General features: G+C 43.6%; 1 protein-coding gene across 1 annotated transcript; it reads left to right on the forward strand.

The window, feature by feature from the left end:
- The first annotated feature begins 7545 nt into the window (after positions 1-7545).
- Tnfsf15 (TNF superfamily member 15) lies at positions 7546-25646 on the forward strand. Its single transcript, XM_034504090.2, has 4 exons — positions 7546-7919; positions 18339-18381; positions 19375-19413; positions 22562-25646. The coding sequence occupies exons 1-4, from the start codon at positions 7647-7649 to the stop codon at positions 23014-23016; spliced, it is 810 nt and encodes a 269-aa protein (XP_034359981.2). The 5' UTR covers positions 7546-7646; the 3' UTR covers positions 23017-25646.
- Positions 25647-26920: the final 1274 nt, after the last annotated feature.

Genomic DNA, 26920 nt, shown 5'->3' on the forward strand with positions numbered 1-26920 from the left:
GTTACTCATCCGCAGCCCCAACTGCTCATCACTTGCACGCCACCTCGCTGCTCTAAATTCCAAATCTGTTGAATTTGGCCTGTGTTCTAACACTTCCTTCCACAGAGCCTCAGCTTCATGTCCTATTACAGAAACATTCCATAGAAAGGCTGTGATAAATCTCTGCCCCTTGGGAACTTTCATGGTTATGAAGACTAGGAGCTGGCAGAATCCAGACAGACTGTCAATGCTTCATCTGCCCTTTCCAGAGGAGCTGCCCACTCTCCTCTGCTGCCTCATCTCCTGCTCATCCCCGACACCCCGCCCCTGCATGGAGCCCTGTCTTCTTTCTCTAACTACTCTGACCTCTGCTGGTCACAACCTCCAGAGAGAACTGAGCACAGAGGCAACACCCTGGGAACCCGGGTCAAACTGGAGCTTGTGCTCTGCCACTCACTTTTTCTGAGCAAGCAGCCTCACTTTTCTGGCTTTGTTTTTTTGTTTGTTTGTTTGTTTGTTTGTTTGTTTGTTTTTGCTCTTCAGAATTAGAGCAATTGTGCCTACCTGCCAAGGTTGTGTCGGAATCAAGAAAGATCATACAGATACAGATTCCTGGGGCTGGGGGAAGAGTTTGGTTGGAAAAGTGCTTGCCTTAAGACCAAGAAGACCTCCTGAGTTTAAGCTCTCAGAAGCTGTAGGGAGAGGTAAGACAGGAGGATGCCTGGAGCTCCATGGCCACCTAGCCTAGCCTAATTGGCAAGCCCCAGGTCACTGAGAGACTATCCAATGAACAAGGTGCTGAACAGCACCTGAGGGATGACATGAGTGAGTGCCTTTGGCCTCCATTCACACAAAGGCACTTGTGCACACCCGTGTGCACAGTGTGCACATACACATGATTCTAAGAACCATCCAGAATATGGGCAATGGTGCTGAGACATTTCTTCTTGTTCTCCCTCATTCCTGGGCCAAACAAAATCAAGTCGCCAGTAGTGTTCTAGGCTTCCCTGTAACGAATAACCACAAGAGTGGCAATATTGACTCTCTGCAGCCAGAGCCAGATGTCATCAAGCATGCCCTTCTGCATATTTACTTTTAATATCTCGTCACCACTAACAATGACCCTTGGTTCCATCCTTATTCTCCCTACTCCATCCATGAAATCTATCAGAAAACCCAAAACCACTCCCTCCTGTTTGAACTATCCTGAATCCTTACAGCCTGTGTGAGAACCTCTATCAACACTGACATTCACCCATTAGGTCCTGGCTACCTGTAGTGTTCCCTCAAACATTTACTTAGTTGTATCCTGAGTTTGAAACATTTATCAATTTCAGATTCCTATCTATTGCCTGTGAGATGTGTACAGGCTAGTGGGCAAGACTGCTGTACAAACATGTAATGGCAATGCTGTGTGATAAGATGTCCACAACTGAAGACTGGGCTGGGCACATTCAGAAGCGTGCATGAGTCTGGAATCTTTACAGAACTGCCAGGGTGGATACATGAGTGGAAGAAGGACCAAAATAAGCATGCCAATACGGATGTGGGAAAGCCCAGGAAACCTTGACCTTACACAAAGTACTGCAGGCATCTAAAGATGCCGAGGGTGGGAGAAATAGTCTTCCCCAGGGAAGAATGTGCCAACTGGTTACCCAATACTAAATGTCCAGCCCGAAAACACCCATTCCAGTAACAGTCTACAGACTGAGCAAGTTGTATTTACATATTTATGGATAGATACATGGGAATATACATAACAGTAATTAATAAAAAAGAGGTCATGAATTTGAAAAATAACAAGGAAAAGTATATTTTTGGAGGCTTTGGAGGCATGAAAGGGGATGGAAAATATGGTATAATTATATTATAATCTCAAAAAATTAAATAAATAATTTTTAAAATAATCAGTCTCAATCAAGAAGCAACAGGGAAACCATCCACTGACACCTCCCAATGGCCCAGTCTCGTTGCTCATGGTGCACCATGGGGAACTTTCTACAGTGCACTCTGGGGAAAGAGCTACTCCCAAACTAGGATGCTAAAGGGCTATGCAAAGATGGTGGGAAAACCAAAGGGTGAGCAGAAGAAGAGCAGGGGGAGTCCCAGAAACTCTGGACATTATGCCGAAGCATCCTTCTCAGGCACAGAATTCAGGTCCCAATCCCACATACTGGGAAAAGTGGAGCCTGGAGAGTGGGAATGATGTGGATCACTTCTGCTGTCACTGAATTTCCTCTCAAGGTCTTGCCTTTGAAGCAGCAGGTCTCTAGCAGCAGCGTGATGTAATTCTAAATGAAATGGGCAGGGGCTTAAATTTGAGCTGAAAAATATGCCTTTCGGGTCCCCTTCCATCTACTGACCCAGCTCACACCCACACCAGTACCTACACTGACAGACGCCACCAACAATAACACACTCGTATCTGCGATATGCCATCTTCATTCTCAATATATCTGAATCACTAAAGAAATGTTTTGGATGTGTCCGGGTTATGGGGGATGAGGGTTAGTATTCAAAGTGATTTAAGTGAAAAAGGAACTCTGCCCTGAAACTTTTTCCTCTGTCCAGCTTTGTAAGAAAAGACAGACACTCTACTCCAAAATATATCCTAGGTCCATTCTTTCCTGAGACCTTCTTGTTGTTCACACTTTATCTGAAATGCCATCACACTTCTCCCAGATGATCAGAAAACTGTCCCAGCTTGTCTCCCTGCCTGTCCCTTCCCTTAGGCTGTTTTCAAAACAGTAGCCAGCAAGGTCTTCTCATAATAAAATCAAAACCTGACAAGGTCTGTGCCCTATGCCTTCAAAGACACATACCTCACTGGAAGAAAAGCTAGGTCTTACCCCTCCTGAGGAGGCCCTACAGGTTCAGCAGCCTCTATTGCCACCCAACCCTGTTCCCTTGTTCTCCACCACCACCACCACCACCACCACTTCATCCAAGGGCCTTGATTTTTATCCTCTTCGCACGTCCATGCCTTCTTCACAACCAGAAACTCTTTGCCAAGCCACCACAGCCTTCTAGAGGTTGTGGCTCCTGCATCTCCACTCGGGGAGGCTTGCTCTTCCTTTTTTTTAATTAACATTTTTAGTTGGTGTATGGCACAGTAAGTTTCCTGAGGACATTTTCTCACAGACATATCATTGTATTTTCTCCATGCTTGCTCTTGAGTTACACTGCCCTCCTCGATTTCTCCTCGACCCACTTCTTGGTCTCCTGGTGATGCTCACTCTTTCTCTCTTTCTCTCTCTCTCTATCTCTCTCTCTCTCTCTCTCTCTCTCTCTCTCTCTCTCTCTCTCTCTCTCTCTCTCTCTTTTTATTTATTCACTTTACATCAGTCTCACTGCCCACCTCCCGGTCACCCCCTCCCACAATCCTTCCCTCCAGCCCTCCTCCCTTTCTCCTCTGAGCAGATGGCCCCCTCCAGGTATCCCCCTCTACCCTAGCACATCAAGTCTCTTTGGGATTAGGCACACAGTGGTGGCCTTTCTAATCATCATCTTTTACACTAAGATCACACACACCCATACTCGTCTACTTTATTTTCTAAACTGCTGACGAGCATTCCATGTGTTCTTTCCAGAAATGATCAATTCCCACATTTTGAACTGCTGACCATTCAGAGACATGCAGAGACTTGCATCTGACCGCTCCCTGAGCAAGACCAGCAGCCCCTCAGATGCAGTATTCATGCTCTCCCTGCTAACTGACTTGTGAATTAGTGAGCAGCCATCTTGAGTACCAGGTCACCTGCCACAGTGTCATCATGCTTGCAATAAAGTAACCCTCGTTTTGTTTGAGAGAGGTTTCAAAGAGCATCAGATGCAGTGCCAGCCATTTTGATTAGAGTCAATAGTTACAGTTGTTCTTTTTTATAGTCAGTTACTGCAGTAGTTTGCTTGCTGTAGTTAGTTTATAAATTAAGATTTGTCACAGGTACATATGGAAAGGAAAAACACTGTATAGACGGCCCCTGGTATGCATAGTTTGACTTGTAATATTTCCCTTTGTGATGGTATAAAAGCAATGCATAGGTTTTAACTTTTCCTCCCTAGCAGTCTGTGACAGATACCCTCTGGGGATTTTTGGCAATGATGGCAGTAAGCCCTAGCCACCATCAGCCACTCAATAGAAACTCTGTGGGGCCCTGTGACACTAAGGTGTGATGTTTAAGATGTGAAATGTTGTTAAATTTGACTTCAGTTTACAATATCTTCTCGCCTTCAGTAGGTTTCTCTGGGTTTCACCCCATCACAAGCTGCACCATAGGTGGAGGAGTCCCTTCATAGGATTTAGTTACTTATAGTTTCAGGCATCTGGCAGAGGTATGCAAACATATTCTCTGTGGACAAGAGGGGACTGCTACATGAGCTTTGTGAAAGTGGGGGTTTTCTACCTACCTTCTACTGTTTCATTAATGAGTGCGGTAGTTCCTTCGTTAGCTACAAGTCGATTACCATGTGCCTTTGAATCCTTTGAGGATGCAGAAAAGAAGAAATAACTATAACCACCAAGATAAATGTTTATGTCACTGAAGAGGATTCTAAAGATGTCAAGCAAACACAGAAAAAGACATTCACATCATCGTCAGTCACTGCATCAACGATGAGTTCCTACTTCACATCTATCAGAATAGATAAAACATGCTGGGCCTAAAGGTGCAAACTTTTAGTCCCAGCACTCAGGAAGCAGAGTCAGGCAGATCTCTGTGAGTACAAGGACAGCCTGGTCTACATAGTGAGTTCCAGGGCTTGAGGGCTACACAGAGAAACCTTGTCTCAAAGCAAGGAAAAAAAAGGCTAAAACAAAACTAGGGAGATGCACAGAGAGTGAAGTGTGCAACCTAAGCATGAGGAACTGACGCCAAATTCCCAGAACTCACATACAGCCAGGTGTGGTGGTGCACATCTGTAATCCTGGGACTTCTACAGGGAAACAGGAGGCAGAGGAAGGAGAGTCCCCAGATGTTCTCAGGCAAGCTAGGCTGGCCTAGACAAACAAGGTATCCCTATCTGAAACAAAGTAGACAGCAAGGACTGATATCCAAGATTGTCCTCTGATCTATGCATACATACATCATATACACACACACACATACTGTGGTACATGTGTGTACACACACCATACACACACATACTGTGGTCTATGTGTGTACACAAGCATTATGTGCATATACACATCACATACACATCCACAAACATGCATACTATGACACATGTACACACACAAACACACACACACACACACACACACACACACACACACACGAAATAAAAATGGATAAAATAAGAACAAATGATAATACCTAATTCAGAAAGGGCTGTTAGGTCTGACATATTGCTAAGAAAAATAAAATGGTGTCTGAAGCAACTAGAGCACTTTCTTACACAACGAACATGTGCTCACCACACAGTACAACAGTGCCGCTCTTGGTCACTGATGTCAAAGAAATAAAAGTGAGTTTGCACAAAGACCTGTACATGAATATTCATTACAGTTTTATGCATAATTACTAGACATAACTCAAATGCCCTTCAGTGGGTAAGGTTAAACAAATTAGAACATCTGTACCATGATACAGTGCTCTGTCATCGAAAGAAATGTTAAGCTACAATGGCAAGGATTTGGGCGAATCTCAAAAGATCCATTTCTTAGTAGGTTTGTTAAATCAAGCATGGATAAGCAGGGGCCATAAAGGTCACCTTTCGATGGAATTCACCTCAACAGTCATTAGTTATGAATCAAATATGTAACCACTACCAAGCCAGGAGCAACAGCTGCAGGAAAGGACGTGACTTAGCACCTTCCCTGCCAGCCTTGATGGTGGTACAATGAAAGTGACAAAAACAGCCAAGCCACGTCTAACACGAAGCATTTGGCGTCAGAGAATATGGGATGTCTCAAGAGCATTGAAGGTAGTATCATACCCAGCGGGAGGAAAGGGATGCAGCAAAGGTTTCCAAGTGCAGCTGAGGAATACAGGAATATGGGAATAGGAAGAGAAAAAAACAAAAAACAAAAAACAGAAGCTTCCACAGCAGAGAAAACAGCATGGGTGAGCATCAGTCTGCAGAGGATTAGAGAATCTACATCTTGGGAACATAGGAAGAGATGAGTCTGGGCCCTGGGTAGGGCTGACAACAGGTAGGGGGTCCAGGCCAAGAGCTTTCCCAGATACTGAGAGGACTTGGGTTGTGTTCAAGGCACAAAGGGCCACCAAACAGGGACATGCCATAGGCCACTCTAGGTGCCTGGTTTCTTTATTCTTTCTCCCCACCCTCTTTTTTTTTTATTATTATCATTTAGTCATTCATTCATTTGTTCATTCATCCTGCATGCATATTTGCCACAGTCTACAGTAGAAGTCAGAGAACAACTTGTCAGGTCCCTCTTTCTGCTATATGGGTTTTCACTACTAAATTCAAACCATCGGGCTTGGCAACAAGCACTTGCACCTGCTGAGCCAGCTCACAGATCATGGATTCCTGATTTACATAGGGTCCTCTAGGCTTCTCTGGTGTCAGACCTCCCTACCTCCAAGACTGAATTCAAGCCCCACCTCCTCTTCCAGTCAGCCTCCTCACACCCTCACTGGAGGGGATTCACTCCTCTAAACTAAGGCAGAAAGATTTCTTTGAGTTCACAGCCAGCCTGAACCTCTTAATGAGTTTCAGGACAGCCAAAGTAACATAGGAAGACCTTGTATTTAAAAAGAAGAGGTGGAAGAAGGGAAACTAAAGAGAAAAAAAGAAACGAAAAAATAAAGGAAAAACAGTTGTCTCAGGAGGAAATAAGTAGATTAATATAGTTAACTACCAGCGATGAGTTTAAAAAAGCAAGTATTTAGTGAATGCTAACCCTCATTAGCTGCCATGACCCTCTCCCATCCACAGCCAACATAGACATTAAGTTAACTTTGGGACAAAGTTAACAGAAGTCTGTGTCCTTATCTCTGTGTCCTTATCTCTTTGACAGTCACTTCTAACTAGGACCACAACCGGATTCTCCCTGCTGGAACTGGGGTTAGAAATATCCTTATGTTTCACAGGTATGTCTGCTCATAACTTAGAATGGACATCTCTCTGGTTCTGCTCTCCTCCTTCCAGAATGACCTAGGGCAGGTACCTTTCTGAGCGACAGTGCCGCCATGTGTACAATGGCAGGGAATGGCTATTAGAGCAAGAGGCTTAGGGACACTTGGCAAAGGGCTGATGTAAACGTGATTTCCATTTCCTGTTGCCAGCCACACCCCCTAGTCCCTCACTTTCACTTCCAGAAGGAACACACTCCCCAGACCAGCTCAGCTGGCTGCAGTCCAGGGCAGGGAGCAGGTACATTTTAATTTTCCCCACCCATTGACTTGATGCATTCTTCATCTCCTCCTCCAGGGACTTTCCTGACTTCCTTCTGTAAACGAAGGAAAGAGCACATGAGCATACTGTATATAAATATGCTTGGGAAAGCTTTCTCCTTCTCCTTCTCCTTCTCCTTCTTCTTCTTCTTCTTTTTTTTTTTTCTTAAACCAAACTTGGTTTCTGTTGTAGGCGGCGCATTCCCTAGCAGGGCGGGCTGCAGAAGGCTGTCAGGGGGAGGGGAGAGTAAAAAAGGGAGGAGAGGACAGGCATGAACTCACTCAGTTTGACAGCTGCTCTCTTATTTAATGGGGGGCTCTCTGGTCAGAAGGAATCAGAAGTATCTCCAAGACAGCAGAAGCATGGCAGAGGAGCTGGGACTGGGCTTCGGGGAAGCAGTCCCAGAAATGCTGCCGGAAGGTTTCAGGCACAGGCCAGAGGCCAGGTCCAGGCTAGCTGCCAGGAGCAAAGCCTGTTTGGCTCTCACCTGCTGCCTGTTGTCATTTCCCATCCTCGCAGGACTTAGCACCCTTCTGATGTCTGGCCAGCTCCGGGTCCCCGGAAAAGACTGTATGTTTCCGGTAAGTAAGCTTTCTCCTGCCTAGAGAATCAGTGGTCTCTCGGCAGGCAGCCACATTTTCCAGCTTGGGACAGAGCTGTTCATGGATAGCACTGGTGGCTCCCCTGTACAAAGCAAATACAGACCGGGAGGGTGAGAGGTGGAAAGGTCCCATCTGGTTCTTAACTCTGCATTTCCAGGGAATTGAATTGTTTCATCTCATGTTTATGCAAGGATAACTTCACACTCCATATACTTTTTTTTTTTTAGATCATTGCAATTATAGTGCACCAATACTTTGGAAAACATTTCTTTTCCTTAAGCAAATAGCTCTTAAGTTATATTACATAATGCATGATTATTGAGGGGAAAGAAACAGGAATCACAGACAAGGAAATGAAGAAAAACCCTTACTCAGAAATCCATAGAGGTGCAAACTATTAATGATCTAAAGTATATAATTCCTTTCTATTTACAATGAAGAATTATTCTGAGATTTCTACAAAGTATGAAATTGTTTCTATGGCAAAACTCCATGGCAGCATGATGTATGGATGATTATATTATGTTCTTATATGCATGTGATAAAATTGATTTAACCAATTCCTCTTCTTGGATTTAGCAATATTTTTCAGTGATCAACTAAGAACCTACTGACTCTAAGATCTCGCTGGGGCTAGAAAAATGCTTAGCCACCACAAGGGTATTGGGGAGGTGCCCAGAGAATGAGAGGGCAAATGTCCAGGAGGTGACAAAGCCAGGTCTGGGGACACCCAAGAAAGATCTGAAAGGTCAAAGTGTGTTTTTTAAAGAACATTCCTTAGGGGAAAATATCTGGCACGGTCTGTAGTGACTGATTCCACTTTAGTCCCAAAGATTAAGGACTAAAAGCAAACATAAGCAGCCTAATTAGAAACCTAATCAATCCTGATCAATTTCCACTCTGTGGCTAATGTGTAACTCCTGCCACTCCATCAGGGTCAACAAAAAGTGACTCAGCCAGCCACGTGTCATGGTTTATAAAATGTAGACACATGCAGGTAGACCAGGAAAGCTGCCTATGTTAGAAGGATTAGAAAATCAGAGGTCAGGGTGTGACCCCAGGAAACACACACACACACACACCAGACTGAGGCACTCCAGGGTATTCTCAACTCATACAAAGATAGCTGTTCTTGAACACAGTAGTATTAAGTGGCCTCAAACAACCTGTGCCTCCTTGGGCTCTGAAGGGATCCCTAATATAAAATAGGATCCTATTACTCAAGATGCTGTCTACAATCCCCATGTTAGCAGAAGCCAGAAAAGGCCATCTAGTTACAATCCAGAGAAGGGAATTGGCAGGGGGAAATGATGCAACAGGAAGACTCATAAAGAAGGTTCTGGGTGTCATCTCAAACTGCAACACCCCAGAGTCCCCTCCTCACAATCCCAACTCAGATGCTTTAGGTATAAACCACATTAATACCTAATACCCCATCCCACCATGAAGAAAGCAATCTCCCTAGAGGGGAGACACACAGGGATGCATAAGGCTGTTGCTTAACCAGACTACAGGACATCTCAGCATCAAAACAGGGACTGAGATTGGGATGCCTGAAGAGATCCAGGTCCTGAAAAGAAGCAGCTGGCCACTCAAGGCAAGGTCTTAAGGGAGACAAATATTTACAAAACAGCTGTAGACGCTTAAAAGAGGGGGGGGGAGCTTTTGACCTGTTTGCTGAGATGCACAGACAGAAGGAACACAGAACAGCTGGGAATATCCAGGGTCAGTGTCCTGGGAAGTTATTAGCACCAATTCCTTGGGATGGGCTAAAAGGAGTTTTAGAACCCTGATTCTCAACCTGTGAGTCGCAACCTGCACAGTGGTAGCATATCAGATATCCTGCATATCGGATATTTACATTATGATTTATAACAGTAGCAAAGTTTCAATGAAGTAGCAACAGAATAATTTTATGGTTGGGGGATCACCTCCAGAAGAGGAGCTGGAATAAAGGATCACAACATTGGGAATGCGGAGAAGCACTGTTTTGGAGTTCGTTTTAACGTTAGTACGGTATTAACCCTTGGAAAGGGCCTCACTGGAGGATGCAGAAGTTTGAACAGAGAAAAGTACAGGCAGAGGGGAAAAGAATCACTGACCAGACCTTTGATCCCAATCACCAGACTCAAGTAAAAGTCATGGCTCAAAGAAGCCAGGCAGCACCCATGCTAAGAGGTTAGCCTCACCAGGAAAGAGCCACACTGAGAAGGCAGAGATGGAACTGGGGGGTTCCTAAAAGAATTACTGGCTCAGAGGAGAGGGCAGAACGTGAGATCTAAGGAGGGCAAACTGGACTAAAATGAGACTCTCCAGTCAGCTGGGTCATTTTTGTCCAAGTGGCAAACAGGTTCCTGGTTTCATGTCTTTGAGCTGTTTCCTTTTCTGCCAAAGAGGGCGTTTCTGTCAGCATACTGACACTATTAATGAGACACGTGCAGGAACATTTTGTATGTCTGGAATGTGGTGAAACCGCATGCTCTGGGATCCTGAGATATGATTGACACTCTATACTAGGCACCAGACAACCACCAGGGAAACTTGACCCTGAGCCTCAAGGGGCTTCAAGGTTGATGCAGAACAGTGAAAAGGGAGCTGTGGAAGTCCTGGTGTTCCCTCACCTGGCCATGGAGCAGGGGTGGCATGGCTCCAAGAAGGCTTTATGCGAAAGTCCAGGAAGACACCTGTGAAATAAAGGCTGTTCCCGAGGTCCCTGTCAAAGACTACTTTTGATTTAGAAGTAAGCCATTCCTTTGATTTGCAGATAGGAAAACTGGGCAGGAGTTGGGGATAAAGATATTTACCTAAGCCCATACCTCTAGTCAAAGACAGAGCCAAACTTAAAACCAGACAACCTGAGCCCCCCTGCTCTGCCTTCTGGCCACGGTGCTCATTCACACTGCACTAGGTTCTAGATATTACACCACAAGAAGAAAACTTTGAGCAATGCCTTGGAGGAAAGTCAGGGCCATTACCAGTACCCCCATGCCAGCCCAGTGAGAAGTTTCGCAGATCAAATCTTCTACAGCACTCTGAGAGTCACCCATCCATCTAGGACACATAGCTCAGCAGGAAATTAGAGCTGCCCGGGCTGCCGGGTGAATCAGAGAGGTGGCCTCGCACTCTTATGCCGAGGAAATATAATTGAAAACAAAATTGTCTCCCAACCCAGAAGACCTCTCTCTCTCAGGAAAGCCAGAAGGGAAACAAATACTTCTATTCTATTACTGAATAATCCTTAAACCAAGACGTGATGCGTATCACAGACAATCTGATTAGAGGCACAAAGAGACTGCAGTTTTATAGAGGCAAGCAGATACAGCCCAGCATCTATAAATTCAATGTCAAGAGCCAAGTGGCTCGAGGCATACATATACATAATAGCACATGCTTGGGGTTTTTTTTTGATAGAGTTCATCTACATGTAGGCATTTATAAACACGTGGAGTATCCCATGAAGAGCTGAGAAATCAGTGCTTCTGTGAACGCCCAAATAGGGGAAGGAAAGAAGTGTTTGCAAATACTCCATGAACAAAATGAACAAAATGTATGTGCTCTCTGTTTTAAGAACAAGATGCAAGCAGTATAGTGTTTTAGGATCTTCAGATCTGTGAAAAGCACTAGCATGATCTTCATTTTGGAAAGGTCATGGGTCATCGGTTGAGATCTCAACCCCAGTCTGAATTCTAGACTGACCCTAGTTAGTATGTCACCTCCCTTCTCTTGGTGTCTGCTTGCCTATGTATGAAATGCAGGCAATTAGAAATAAGGTATGTAAAGTTGTCTCCTCATGGTGGGGATTAGCCAAGAACAGCACTTACATCATGCTGACCAGGGAAATCCCCTGCTTAGGGAGATTACTTCACAGAGCATAACTTCCCTGCCTGCTATGGAATTTGCCATCAAAAGCTGGAGAGTAGGTTTGGTGCTATGGAACTTTCTTGACTTATGAGTGTCTCTGTGTCCCCTTGTACACTCCAATATTGCCCTATCACCAAGACCTCTTCCCTGAAACTACTCTTTGTATGGATAGCATCCGACCATGGTTCAGGTATCCTCCAGGGTCCTGAATAGTTGTCCCTGCTCCGGTACAGGTGCCCTAGCCCCTCTGGAACTGGCACCTAAGGCCAGGTCTTTGTTCCTACCCCAACCCCACCCAACCCTGGCTCAGGACACTGAATCCTCTTAGCTGCACACAAGGCATAGAATGGTACTGAATTCTGTACCGTAACTCTCCCTACCGTGTGGTAGGGCTTCCTGCTCAGTGTAGCACTCCTGTTGCATCTGTACACCCCTCACAGACTGTCCCCACATTCTCCTCAGAACCCTTTAATCACACTTCTCCACCTTTCGCAAAAGCCCTGCAAGACTCCACTGTTTCCTGTACCCCCTCCCCTACCTCATCCCCTTACCCCACACCCCAGGAAAGTCTGGAACGCAGTAAATGATCAGTAAATGCTAACTCTATTTCCACTTGGAAAGATACCCAGTGGTAACTTGCAAAGACATTCACTTGTGTTTTCTGGATAGAAAGGGGAATAACGTACCGGGCAATAGATCAGCCTTACCTGGGCCTCAGACTCTCTGTCCATAAAATGAGAGAATGAATGTGCTTTCTTCCTGGGACTAGAGTGGGAATTCTGCAAGACGACCAGAAAGTTATAGGCAAAACAGGGATGCCGCCCAGAGGATTTCCCTAAGCACTCCGCCTTGGATGCGCCTCTTATCTTGCCTAAGTTGTTTTTCCTGTTTTGAAGGTAAACAATAACCTTGAGCCTCAGCATTGTCTACAAGACGCAAACAACTGAGATGAAAAACCCGTGGGCATGTTGCTCCCTTAGTGGAGCCACCCCTGCTCTAACCCAAGGAAGCCCGTGTGGAAGAAGAGCTTATCCCCAAAAGTTAGGTTGTGAGCAGCTGACAGGGAAGACAGTGGCGTTCAAACGCAGAACAAGAGAGGAAGCTGCAGATGTGCATCCTAGTTGGTCAGGGCCACAGCACATGTCAGTCACTTCCTGAGCCAGGCTGACACTCCCTCAGACAAGCCTGCACCACAGCAAGCACCATTCTAGCTTGGTAAACTCCGGTGTCCTCGCCAGCACTGTGTAAAGCCAGCCGTCTCCCGGCCTGAGCCTCGTGCCTGCCGGCCGCAGACAGTAGCAGCGAGCTGAGGATTTGAAGTAGACACTGGTCCATTCTGCTTCCTCTCCAGATTTGCATTCTGAAAAGGCAGAGTCCAGAAGTAAATTATGTACCTATGAAGCCTACACAGTGTCTGTTTGGAGCAAAGAATAAAGTTACCCCAGACTCCTAACAGATTCTAAAATCTGCTGTTTCTCATAAAACAGATCTAATGGTGGCAACTTCTGTTTACAACCAAAGCTATAAAACCCTAGAGTGGAAGGTACAGACACCTCAGTCTAGGAGGATTGCTTGGGCCCAAAGAAAGAGAGAAAAGAAATGAATTAATATTGACTTTAAGTATGGCATCTCTGAGCTAGAAGGCTAGGCCTGCCAGGAAAGGATACTGAAGTCAGCTTGTGAGCCAGAATCAGAAGTCAAGAAATAACAAAGTTGGAATTTCCAAATTTGCTCTGCTTCAAACCCCTGACTCTTTGCCCTGTGCCAAATCAAATATATACCATGGCAATCATGGTCCAGGCCAATGCAGAGGATGATGCAATGGAGTGACCTCAAAAGCAGCCATTTCCAGCTGTATTTATTCTTGTGAAAATACAGAGGAAAGGAAGCCTCAAACGCACTGAGCTCCCCTAGATGGGTGGAGGGAAGTGTCCTGGGTCATAAAACATGAATGTCTTTTCAGTTGCAGCGTTTATGTCAACAAGAAATGAATATAATTTCCTGTTCGTGAACAGAATAGATGGGCAGGTGACTCCAAAAGGGGGAGGGAAGGCTAAGTGGATCATTAATTAATATACACGCACAGGGAGTTTTCTGGGGGAATGCCAGGAAATCTCAAAGGCCAACCCACTGCTAACTTGTTTATGCTGTGTTCCTTGAAAATGCCTCTCAGGATCCTGGTGTGTGCGTCAGAATCTGAATTTGCTCCAAAGGTTCAGATCCCTCTCCCTTCCTTTGACTCTTAGTACTTTCTTAAGACCTTTAAACACGTGTGGTGACGTCAGCTTGCACAGACTTTTAAAAGGCTCACACACCAGGGCCCAGCACAGAGCCCAGCATGCAGGAGTATATGGCTAAGTGGCTCCCCCTTCACCCCAGCCTTTTTTCTGCCCAGTTGGAAAAAGTAGATTCAGTTGAGAAATATGTAAAGGACACAGTCAGTCTGAAGCCAGGGGTCACTACTAGTCAACATGCCAAAAAGAAAAAAAAAAATCAACCAATGAAAGAAAGACAGTCATAGAATAGTGTAAGAGTTACAGCCTGCAAGAATTAAGGGGGGGGGGAGGAAGAGGGAGGAAGCACCAGTTATATTTCAATGATGTATGTCCTGGACCCCCACTGTCCCACTAAGATGTATGGCCATGAGTGTACACATTAGCGTTTTGGGTTTGTTTCCTTTGACATGGTTTCTGGCCATCCCTTTCAATTCTCAGTAAACATTTTCAAAGTCTCAGCTGTGTTCCAGGCAGACCTTTGGGGAAATTTTGGAAACCGTACTACTAACAGGCCATTGCTACCCACCTTTAAGTTGTTAAGATATTGTTTGCTTGTTGTTGATAATGAGGATAATTTGCTTATTTTTTTTTATGTGTTCAAAGTGTTTTGTTGGTATGTACCACATGCACATCTGGTGCCTAGGAAGGTAAAAAAAAAAAAAAAAATCAAATCCCCTAAAACTAAATATGCAAATCAAAAAACTAAATCTACAAATGATTAAGTGCTACAATGTGGATGTTGGGTCATTTGCAAGACCAACAAGTGCTCTTAACTCTTGAGCAATCTCTCCAGGCTCAAAAAGTTTTAAGCTAGCCAGAAATACCTGTCTCTTAGATTTTTGAGTTATGAAACCCTGGCTACAGTCGCTAAATCCAAGCTTTGCCCCATTACCCACTCCTCTCTGCCTCTGACTTCCTGAGGCCAGAATTTTGCAGACTTCAGTAAAAACACGGCACTTCCCTGCATACTGGGAATAAAGTGGTAAGGGCAACCCAGACACTCTGCCTAGCAAATTCTCCTACAGAGAGAAAAATATTATTCCAAGAAATAGAATTAAATTCTGATTCTTAGCCCATGGTCATGTTAAGGGAAAATGTCCAATTCTTGAGGTGTGGCCTGGGGCCAGGGTCCATTTGGATTTGGAGACCAATACAGCAGTCCTTGAGAGCTTTCATCTCCTCAGGACTCCAGAGTCATCCAGAAGTGTTTGGGGGAACCCCACCTAGAGAACAGGAAGGACGTCTAATTGCCCTGGTGTTGCCAGCCACCATCTGGAATGTAGGCAGCTGGACGTCTTGGTCTTTGAACCTTTCCCTAGACAAGCTACTGCCCCACCCCTTCTCACCTCATCTACTGTCATGCCCATCACAGTAGCTTCTCCTCCACGACAGTCATTGTTTTAAAAAATCAGTGAATGAAAGGAAAAGAGTGTTTCCCTTCAGATTCTGGGAGTGGTATAGTCTTCAATACCTTCCAGCATTTCTAACAGGGAGCTAGCTCAGCCTTTGTATCTAGTGGCAGTCTGAACCACTAAAGCCCATGTATCCCATTCATATATGAAAATAAAATGTGTGTGTCTAAGTAATAAAAACCTTAAGAACCCATCAGGAACCTGTGTGCATAGCCCAGGTACCAGCTCACAGCCCTGGAATTCTTAGTCAAAGATGGATGCCCCAAAACTTTTGCTGAGTGTCCATTCAGCCCAACATAAGCAGGGTGAATGATGTGGTTTCCCAGCAGAGAAGTAGATGAAGCAAGGGAAATCCAACTAAGGCAGGTACACCTTTCTTTATCATGAGGAGATTCAATCAAGTTCTCCCTGATTCTCTTTGAGTGCCCCCACTTCCCACTTTCTGCCTAACCAAATAACCAACCAAATTATCAACTCTGTCTGTAGCAAGTCAGGCACCAGAGAGAAACAAAGCCACTTCAGAAAATACATCTCTGCCCCTCAAGCCAGAAAAAGAAAAATTAATGTGGGACAGTTTGTCCCAGCAAATGGTTAGGCTTTTCAAAGATGCTGGGTGAATATCTAGTGTCTTCATTCCCTAGCCTTGCCAGTTTTCAGCTGTCCCCGTGTACAGTTGGCCTTCCTTCTTCTTGTACATGCTGTTAGCCTTCTCCAGTGTGGCTCTTCATCCTTCATCATCTGACTGACATGTACAGGACCTGTAAGCCTCTGTTCAGACTGATTTCCACAGGTCCTCACAGTTCTGGATCAGTCATCTGTTTAATGAACCTTGAGCTCACCCCACTCTCACCACGCTGACTCTCACGTCTTCTGCCTTAATACATCAGGAGCTTGTCTATAAACTATAAGGGCAGAGATTCAATATTGAGATTTTGGAGTTACCTGATCTGATCGGAGTTAACATGCTATTCCCCCACATATGGGATGAAGGGCATTCGGCAAGCCCTACTGTTACTATGGGGATAGGGATAGAATCTACTATAGTGTGTTTCATGAGGCCGAAGGACGTGCTGTCCGCACAAATAAGCAGCAACTGCACTCTTTGTGCTTTTAAATCTATTGACTGAGGAACACTGTGGTTTCCTCTTACAGCTGGAAACACAACAGAAAAGAAAAGAGCAAACAGTTGGTAACAAGAGAGGTGACCAATGGGACATGGGATGTCAGGATGAGATAGAACTCTGAGGCAGTAGGAGGGCTCACTGGGTAAAGGTGCTTGCTTTAAGATCCTCATGGTAAAAGTACAAAACAGACCAGCACAAGTTGCCTTCAGACCTCCACACATGCACTATACCTATACATACGTACATAAAATAAATAAAATGTAATTTTTAAAAAAAAGTATAGGACTATGTTGTGAAAGGCATGGGGAGCCACCAAAGGTTATGAGCACAATAGAATCTTGGTCATAATAGAATCATCCCTAGTTATCCCTCTAGAGAGTAGATATAAAATAGACAAAAGGAAGACACCAAAGGCATGGAGGTCTGTCTGCCAAGTAGCTGAAGGAGGACCCAGAGAGCAGGAGGCAGAACCTGGATGTACTGGTACACACTCTTCTGTGTTGGAGCCTGCTCCCTTGTACTCACACGGTTACATCTCAGTCACAAGCACACACATGTGCTGTGCGCATGTAGATTTTAAGCTGCAGACGTAGATGAGATGTCCATGGTAGTAGGAAATAATCTGTTACTGGAGACTGCATAATTACAGGATCCAAGTCAGAGAGCTGTCTCGCAAAGGCACGTGTGTGAAAGATGATGTTACTGTTAGTAAGATGAGAGCCTGCCTTGCTCCTGAGTCTTGTGCTCAGGCCTGGGAGAATGGTAGTTCTTGTATTTTCATGTGTCCTTTGAACTGACTGGGGCATTTTCTTATTTGACCTTCACCTCAACTCTGCAAGTCACTTAGGTTTGGGGGTGTCCGTATTTGTAGTTTATAAGTGGGTACGCTAAACTCAGAGAAAAGCGTATCTTTCACAAGATCTTACCATTGACAAAGGACAGAACCACAATCCAAATGCATGTCTATCTGGTATCAAGGAAGTTGCTTTTCTTCTATCATGGAAAATCTGAAGTGACTCAGGAACTAGGGATGCGACGGTGGAAGAATTCTTCATGTGTTCTGTGGAAACAAATAGGAATTGCAAAGCTGATGGGAAGGGGAAGGTAGTCATTATTTCTTTGTCTGAATCATTTCTTAGGACTCAGAGCAACCAATATTGTGTATTTCCTTTCATGTGTAGATCCTCAATTATATACAGTCATTCTTAGGGAGAGATGGATACAGGTGATATAGATACAGCTGCAGAGAGGTGGATTGTATGGATTAAAAGCAGGACTATCTTGGTGGAAGAGAATAGCTGGGGGAAGAAGAGAGCATAGGATAACATGAGAGGATGAATATGGTCAGAGTATTTGATAGCATGAGATGACAGTGTCTTCACAAAGTCCTTCATGGTGCACGAACAGTAGATGCCAATAACGAGAATAGTTCCAACCTTCAAAATAGTGTGGGAAAAATAACGTAGCTTTCCAGTTTGCTTATTACAAGCAATGACAGGATGCGGAAATCTCCTCAGATACAGCAGGAAAAGCTCTCAAGCTAGGAAATAAAGACAGGAGAAAGGAAGGCCATCAGGGGTCTCTAGAAAAGGAGTGCAGAGCTGAGATACAAGATTCCCACCAACTGAGATGCTCCAAGTCTTAGACTGCCGCAGAGTCTTGTGGGCAGCTGTGTGGGTTTTTGATTTAAGGACTGTAAATCTGAACTGTACTTTTTCTCAACAGCCTATAACAGAACCAAGGTCTGAACCTTCAGTACAACCAGTTTGTAAGTGTTCATCTTTGATGTCTTTTCTTGTGGGGGGATAAGGACATTGCTGACAGTTTTAGTATGCATGTATTGGAGATGGGTCTATAATTGCCAAGTTGCCAAGCCAAGGCATGTAGACAGACCTAGAGAATAGTGAGGCTCCTCCCTCATTGCTAAGAAGGCAAAACAGTCCTCTGACTACATGTATGATCCGTGGCCTGGATCTAAACTCCCAGCTCCGGGATATGCTAGGCAACGTGGCCTTCATTCAGACAGATCATTCCAGCTGTCTACAGTCATTCACCTCTGACAGTGGTTATCCTTTCTGGCAAGGTGAGTGTAGACAAAATTGGTCAACCCCTATTAACGGATGAGAGTAGTTCCCAAAACATCAGAAGTAAACAATAGACGTTGCTGTCTTTAGTCAACACCATCTGTATCACTATAGAACCTGTTTAACACAAAAGCCAACATGAAATGATAAGGTCATTCTCAAAGACTAATGAGAAAAGAGGCACAGAAATGGAAAAGGATGTCAAGGTCATGGAGGGACAGAGTAGGTCCTACTCACTCCACATCCTTTCTCAGTTGAGTTATCCATACTCCTCAGTGGATATAGCAAGAGAACCATAAAGAATCCGAAAGATCATCTGGCCCTCACAGTATAGCCTAAAAGAAGAAGCAATGAGCCATGATTTATTTGGCTCTAAGAAATAAGAACCAAGAACCATGTGGACACAACATTCAAGGTAGAGAATGCTGTGCCCATCTTAGAGACAGGAGAACAGAGTCCAGGCTAGGCAACTTGCCCAAAGTCCTTTGCACCTAAGACTCTTACTCTTGAGTCTCCCACATCCCAGTGGTGTATCCTACAGATACCATGTACCAACCCAAAGCCCACCAGGCATGAAACTGAACCACAATGAGTAGGATTGATGTTCCTCTTCCACTGCAGTTGCTGTCTTCAGTCTGTTACCCATTACTCAAAGCATATTTCTCCTTCTATTACAGACACACCTTCTAGAGACAAACCGAGAGCACACCTGACAAGTAAGTCTTCCTCTACTTCCTTAAAATATTTAGATCTGAAGTATTTTTTTCGCTATATTTACCAAAACTCACTGTGACGGCTTTAAACTGGCAACAGAATTGACAATCAAGGATTTTGAATAATTTTTTTCCCTGTGTCAGATCCAAGGGCCCCATGACTCATGGGTGGGTGCTCTCTCCTCTTGCAGTCAGCGTTCTACCTGTCTCTCCTGCTTTCCTCTGGCATGCTCACACTCAGCCATCCACAAGTGGCTTTCCTCCATCTTGGGCCTTCAAGTAATTCTGGATCTCATAACAGATGACAGATCCCTGGACTAACTTGAAGGGGCTGGGGAGGTAGCTCAGTAAGTGAGATGCTTATTATTTAAGAACTTGAGTCTAAATCTCTAACACCCATGTAAAAAGCCAGGCATACTGCTATGTGTCTTGGGTGCTGGTGCAGTAGGTCAGATCCCAGAAGCTCACTGGACAGCCAGGCTAGCTGAAACAGTAAGCTCCAGGTCCAGAGAGATCTGTCTCAAAAACTAAGGTGAAAAGCAACAGAGTTTGATACTAGATGTCAACTTCTGGTTTTCATATGGGACACGCACACATTCATGCACACCACATACTCCAACATACACACATGAAAAGACACTGAGAGAACTCAAACTCAGACATTGAGCTGCATGTTCCAAGTCAGATGGGTAGGCAGTGGGAAAATTCAAGCATCATGCTTTCTATCCCAACTCCAGCTGCTGCTGAGCTAACTCAGCTTTGTTGCATTCAGTGCAATAGAGCTTGCCTCTCCACAGACATAGAAGGACTGGTTTAGGCATCATCTGAGAGCACATGTCAATCACTGCATCATCCACAGTCAAGAGACAGAGACCACTAGATGTGACTGCTAAAGATGTCTATATGGAAGCTCCTAAGCTTTCCAAGAACCATTTAATGTACAGACTGTTCCACACCCATTCAGGATATGTGCCAAGCTTGCAAAAGTTACCCTAGACAATTCAGCAATGGAAAAGATACCTTAGATTACAGTGGTTCTCAACCTTCCTAGTGCTGCAACCCTTTAATACAGTTCCTCATGTTGTGGCGACTCCCAATCACAAAATTATTTTTGTTACTATTTTATAATTGTAGTTTTGCTACTGAGCTATGCCTCTGTTTCTAAGACCAATGCCATGCCCCATAAGTTGAGAAACTGCTGTATTAGAAAGTCCAGGATCTAGGTTTCAGGTCACTCATTGGGTCCACAAGTTGTTAAGTTATTCCTTAAAACAGAAGCTATGCCCAAACTGTAGTGTCAGTACATAATGGTGATTGCTGTGAGTTTTTAAAGTAGTTAAAGGGAATTAAGATGTTTTTGTTGCCTCTAAAAGTAATTGTCTCATTGCAAATTATCCTATTTGACATAAGTGGTTTGAATCAAGTTTGGTTCTATTCATTTCTTTAACTACAGTCATATTTCATAAAGCATTGGCTAATATGTTTTTATATAATGTATATTTAGGAGTGATGCAAGCATAATAACATATAAGACATAAAAATAACACAAGCTTACTCTTTAATCTGTCTAAATGAAATATGCCAATTATTTGACCAGGAAATGTGATCCCAGCTGTTCCCAGTTTATAATAATCTATAAAATGCTCACATTTGTTCTGCACACTTAATCTTCAGAACAAGGCTCTAAAGAACCCTATCCTCGGCTTCCAGATGAGACACTGAGGTACATAGGAGAAAACCAATCTCTACAGATGATTAAAGAGCTTTGCATGATTCAGAATCAGAGTTGGTACTGGGCCCAAGTGGCCCAAGCCCAGCTTCCTTGCGTTCCACAAGTCTATTGCATTGACTTATATTTGGCCCTGTCAGTATAGGAGAAGAATTGCCAAAATGTTCTGAGTCTCTGGTCCCAACATATCCCCAGGTAATACATTATTATTGTATTGATTACTGTCTGTTTTGTGACATTGGACCACAGCGCTGTGATGTAATGATAGGGTTGGTTGCTATGGTTGCCAGCACTCTCCCTCTCATTGGCTCGTTCTCTCCCTCTACTCCTCTTCTCTATCTCTTTCTCCCTCTATCTTTCCTTCCTCCTCCTTCCTCCCTCTCACCTCTCTTCTCCCTCTTTCCTTCGGAACAGATCTTTTCTGAAACAAGAAAGCTAGTATAGATTAATGTATTACCTAATAACCATGAATTTTACATTTCTTTTCATTCTTCCCACAAGTATTATTTATCTTTTTTCAAAGGAAAAGACATGCCAAAGAAAAACAAACACTGACTTAGTAAAATGACACATTATGCAAAAGAAATTTTTCTAGAGTGAAGGAGGAGAGGAGAGTATAGTTGTAGATTCCATACTGGTGGATAATTGTTTCCAGGACCTCTGGCAGATAGTCCAATCTAATGTAAAATGCTAAACTTGTGTAAAAATGATGAAGCATTGACAAAACCTACGAATAGCTTCAGGAATGAGAACTGACAGGGCCTGCTGTCTGACCTTGTCCTGGGTAAGCCAACTTAGCAGGAAATTCTTTTCAGGTAAACAGAAAAATAAGGGGATTTCTTAACTTGCACTGTGCCCATGTAGAACAGCAATTTGTCAATAAGAAAATCTTTTCTAGTGAACCAAATATGAGTGACCACTCCCCAGGGCACAAACTTAAATTATCAGGAGTGCCAAAGTTCCAACTGTGAAAGAGATGGCTAACCTCATAGGGTCACCAAGGAAAGTGAGTGCAGGAGGCAGGGGCTGGAAAGATGACTCCCTGTGGAAAGCACCTGCTATGCAAGCAGAGGATTTAAGCTTGGATCAGCAGAACCTACTTGAAAATCTAGGCACAGTCACTCATACTTGTATCCCTAAGGATGGTGGGACAGACACAGACAGATCCCTAGAACTTTCTGGCCATCCAGTCTCCTCAAATTGGTGAGCTCCAGGCTCAGTGAAAAGCCCTATCTCAAAATACAGAGCTTCTATCTCTGTCCTCCACATGCATATATACTTGTATACACATGTGTAGATACAACATAAACACACACACACACAAAAGACATAAAAATGGTACAAGACTTTACTCTGATACCCCAGGTACCAAAACCACAGGTTCTGACCTATGCCAATTAAATTTCTTTACTGTACTTGCAGTTCGGAAACAAACTCCAGCACCACATCTGAAAAATCAGCTCTCCGCTCTGCTCTGGGAGCATGCCCTAGGGCTGGCCTTCACCAAGAACAGGATGAACTACACCAACAAATATCTGGTGATCCCAGAGTCAGGAGACTATTTCATCTACTCCCAGATCACATTCCGAGGGACCACATCTGAGTGTGGTGACATCAGCCGGGGGAGACGACCAAACAAGCCAGACTCCATCACTGTGATTATCAGCAAGGAAGCAGACAGCTACCCTGAGCCTGCCCACCTCCTCACAGGGACCAAGTCTGTGTGTGAAATAAGCAGCAACTGGTTTCAGCACCTTTACCTTGGAGCCATGTTCTCCTTGGAAGAAGGAGACAGGCTGATGGTGAATGTCAGTGACATCTCCATGGTGGATTACACAAGAGAAGATAAAACTTTCTTTGGAGCCTTCTTGCTATGAGGAGAAAACAACCATCATTCCACAGGGCTCCCCTGCCTCCTACTTCCCAATTTCTTTGCTCATATGGAACTATAAACAGGGGCTTTAGATGGATCAGGGATACGGGACAGTGGTTTAGCTATATAATTTAGGAACCCAAAGTTGATCCTTATATCCCTTATGGACTAAAATAGTAAATGGAAAACTCAGAACAGCTCATGTTTGATAGAGACCTGTTAGGTTTTAAAAATTGAAACGGCACAATCTACTGATCTCAGGACAGAACCTCTCCTCGGTGCCCTCTTTCCTAGTCCTTTCTGAACCAGCAGTTCAGTTACAGCTGAGTTTGATAATAGCTTACTTCAGCTCAAGAGCTAAGAACAGAATCCAAAGAAAGTCTGAGAAAATGATGTAATTCCTCCAGAGGTAAAAGTCCTTTATTTGCATTTCTACATATGCCTAACCCAAGAGAGAAGGAAGGAAAGACAGACAGACAGACAGGCAGGCAGAAAGAAGGAAAGAAAGAAAGAAAGAAAGAAAGAAAGAAAGAAAGAAAGAAAGAAAGAAAGAAAGAAAAGAAAGAAAAGGGAAGGAAAGAAAAGGAAAGGAAAGGAAAGGAAAGGAAAGGAAAGGAAAGGAAAGGAAAGGAAAGGAAAGAAAAGAAGAGAAAAAGAGAAAAGAACTGATATTTCTCCTCAATATTCTCCAAAAAGGAGTTGGTTTTCTGCTGTGCAGGAGAAAGCTCACCTTTCTTCTGACTGCATCCTTTAATATCCAAGCATGCAAGTAGGAATTCCACGTGCACATAGAACAGAGAATACTTTTGTTGTTGTGAAAACATGTTCTTGAGTACCTACTGTGCTCTGGGCACTCAGCCCACAGGATCATGAAGAGAAAGTCAAATTTTACTTAAAAACTAAGTGAATCGTCAGTACATACTTCCTGATCAACTACCGCTCAAAATGTACCAAAGAATAACTTCAAGTCAACCATCAAAGTGGTTTCCCCGGTAAAGGTGCTTATTATCATCAAGCCTGACACCCCAAGTTTGACCTCCCAGAGCCCAAAGCTGGAAGGAGAGAACTGACTCTCACAAGTTATCCTCACACCTTGATACAAATGCCATGCGATGCACATATAACTAACTAAATGTAAAATCAAAAAAAAAAATTTAAAGAAAAATTTCAAGTACTGAAAGACAGTGTTCCTACAAATGTTGTCTCTGTCATTGTCTAGTGTAGGCTAGCCAGCTGATAGAGACACTGAAGCAGTTGAGAGACAGATATCTAGTAAAATGGACCACTGTGCAAACACTTGATACATGCCAGGAATCGATGTACTTATTCTCCAAGGACCAAAACAAAGTGTCAGTCATCAAATCTGGAGACGTTTATCTCGATTGGCTTTTAGGTTTGGTTTGCAGCTGTGTATGAAGAATGCTACATGGGTATTTTGCCTTAAAATATTCAAAGGAATTTAAATATGAACTTAACTAACCTGCTCAGACAAAGCCTCTCCTGGGAGGAGAACTTGGAGGATAAGGTCCTACTGTGCTTCCTTGGTTTCATTTCCTTGTTGTGATTTTCCAATACTAACAGGGGTAAAAGGGGCCACCCTGATCTTTTAGCTGCTTAACTGGTCTGTAAGGCAGAAATTCATTCATTTCTCAGGACCAAATGAGACCATTAGAAGGAAGCATGTTAACTTCATGCATTTTATGGAGGGTGATCTATTCTGTAACCTTTATAAGATCAATAATATTTCAACAGTGATGCTTGAATTCCATGACCAAACCTAACATCCCACCAGGTGACTAAAACTTGGGTGTGAAATGGCCAAGAATTTCCAGTACCACGGTCTCAATTAGAAATGCCTGTGTCATAGCAGATGCTTCAGAGGAGTCAGATGATAAACTTGGCCCCAAATCACTGCTGAACCATCTGCTAGGAAAACTTAGAAGCAGAGATGGGTGGTGTGGCTCCACACAATGGCTGGTAGAGTAGTAGTAGCTGATCAAAATTTGTTGAGTAATAATTTGTTATAAAATTCATCTCCACTGCTTACCAAACCTAGGTTGTATACTATTTAGCTTCTGCTAAGCCAGCTTACATTGGCCCCCTTTCTGTCTTCAACTTCTTGAAATATCACAGGTCTCAGTGAGAACACAGGGAAAGGTGAGGTCACCTCCCCCTGGTTTTTCATAGGGGAAATCACACCTGAAAGAAGCTGAGCTGCCTGGAATGACCTGGAGGAAGAGGTGTCACAGAAGGACTTTTTTTTTTAATTAGGTCTAAAGCCCTGAGAGTAATGTTCATTGGTCAATTGAGGACACTTTGCCAATGGCTCCAGTCTGGCTCCAAGGTCAGAAAGGAGAGGGAGATCTCTGCCTGAGTGTATCCTCATGGTGCATGAGAACATGGAGATACATAGACTTATAGGAAAAGACTTGCCCAAAAGCAGTCAGAATGACCTGGTCACCTCCTCTACAAAACCCAAGCTTTAGGTCAAGGGCCTTCAAAGCTGCCCAAGAGTGATCTGGTTGGCTTCAAAATTGATCCAAGACATGAATCATAAATTTCCTGACATCCAACATCCAAAGATGCTTGAGGCTCTGTCCCTGACAATAAACCCCTGTTTATTGAAGAATGTAACTGTTGATTTTGTGGAGATTGTCATTCCTAATTGGACTCAAAACAGCATTTCTGTATCCAAGATACTAAGTATTCCCATAGCAAACAAGAGCATGCTGTTTTTTAAAGCAAAATGGAAAAAATAGTTTTAAGAATATATAATGGAGTCAAGTGTGATGGCATTCATCTGTAATCCCAGCACATGGGAGGCTGAGCCAGGAGGAGTACCATGAGTTTGAGGAGAACCTGGGCTAAATAGTAATTTTCAGGAAAGCCTGGTCTACATAACAAGACCTTGTCTTACATTAAAAACAAAACAAAAAAAAAAAATAGACTACAGGCTGGTCCTTGGAGATAAGGTAATATATTCATGGATTTGGGCAAGGGGTTGTGTGTTTTTGGAAAATAGTTTAGTGAGAAATGCTTTGTGGTCAAATGTGTCTCAAAGGCTACTGAACTCAGATCGAGTCTATAAACATTTACCTAGTACTTACTTGCCCTGGGGACAGAGACATAAATTATTTTAGTCTCAGATCCACTCATTCTAACAAATTTGCATCTCCATTGTCTGTGGAGCTTTTAATCACTCTGGTTGTATTAGCTAATTAATTAGCTAAGTTGAGACCCACTGATATTTTCTTATTAAGAACATGGGTGCCATTTGATGAAAGAATCATTAACAAAATGGTTTGAATTTCCGCTTAAGTGATTTTCTTTTCTTTTTTTTTTTTTTTCTAGCTAATCAAGGGCAGTTTCTCATAAATAAATGCTAGGAATGTAAGGATACAATTCCCTGTGGTGAGGGCCAATACTGAAACAACTTTCTCAAAGAGGCTGTTATTTACTGACCTCAAATTTTGACATGAACACCTTTGAAAATGTTTGAGCTTTATGGACGGCCTAGAGATGCTTTAAAAAGTCTATGTTCCCAGCAAAAGCCATTAATCAACATGCAGCATGGGTCACTCAAATTTTGTCCTTAGTTGTTTTTAGATCTGTTTCACAGAACACAATTCCTAGGCTATAATCTCTGAGGTGAATTTGGTGATTTACTAAGGACGGTGGGGAAAAAGGAAAGTGTACTTGTGCTACGTTGTTTTTCCATGCATGTCAGATTCTACTCAACAGTAGGGCATGCCAGAGCCTTGGATTCATTTTGGTGCAAGCTACGTCACCCCAGAGGAAATTCCAAATTTGTGCCTGTCAACTAACTACTCTGGATTGTGGAAGCCCACGAGTTCACTGTGCACATGGTGCAGCCATTGCCAGCAGCACTCTCCTGCATGGTATTTCTC

Source organism: Arvicanthis niloticus, chromosome 5 (genome assembly GCF_011762505.2).
Source record: "Arvicanthis niloticus isolate mArvNil1 chromosome 5, mArvNil1.pat.X, whole genome shotgun sequence".
Lineage (NCBI taxonomy): Eukaryota > Metazoa > Chordata > Mammalia > Rodentia > Muridae > Arvicanthis > Arvicanthis niloticus.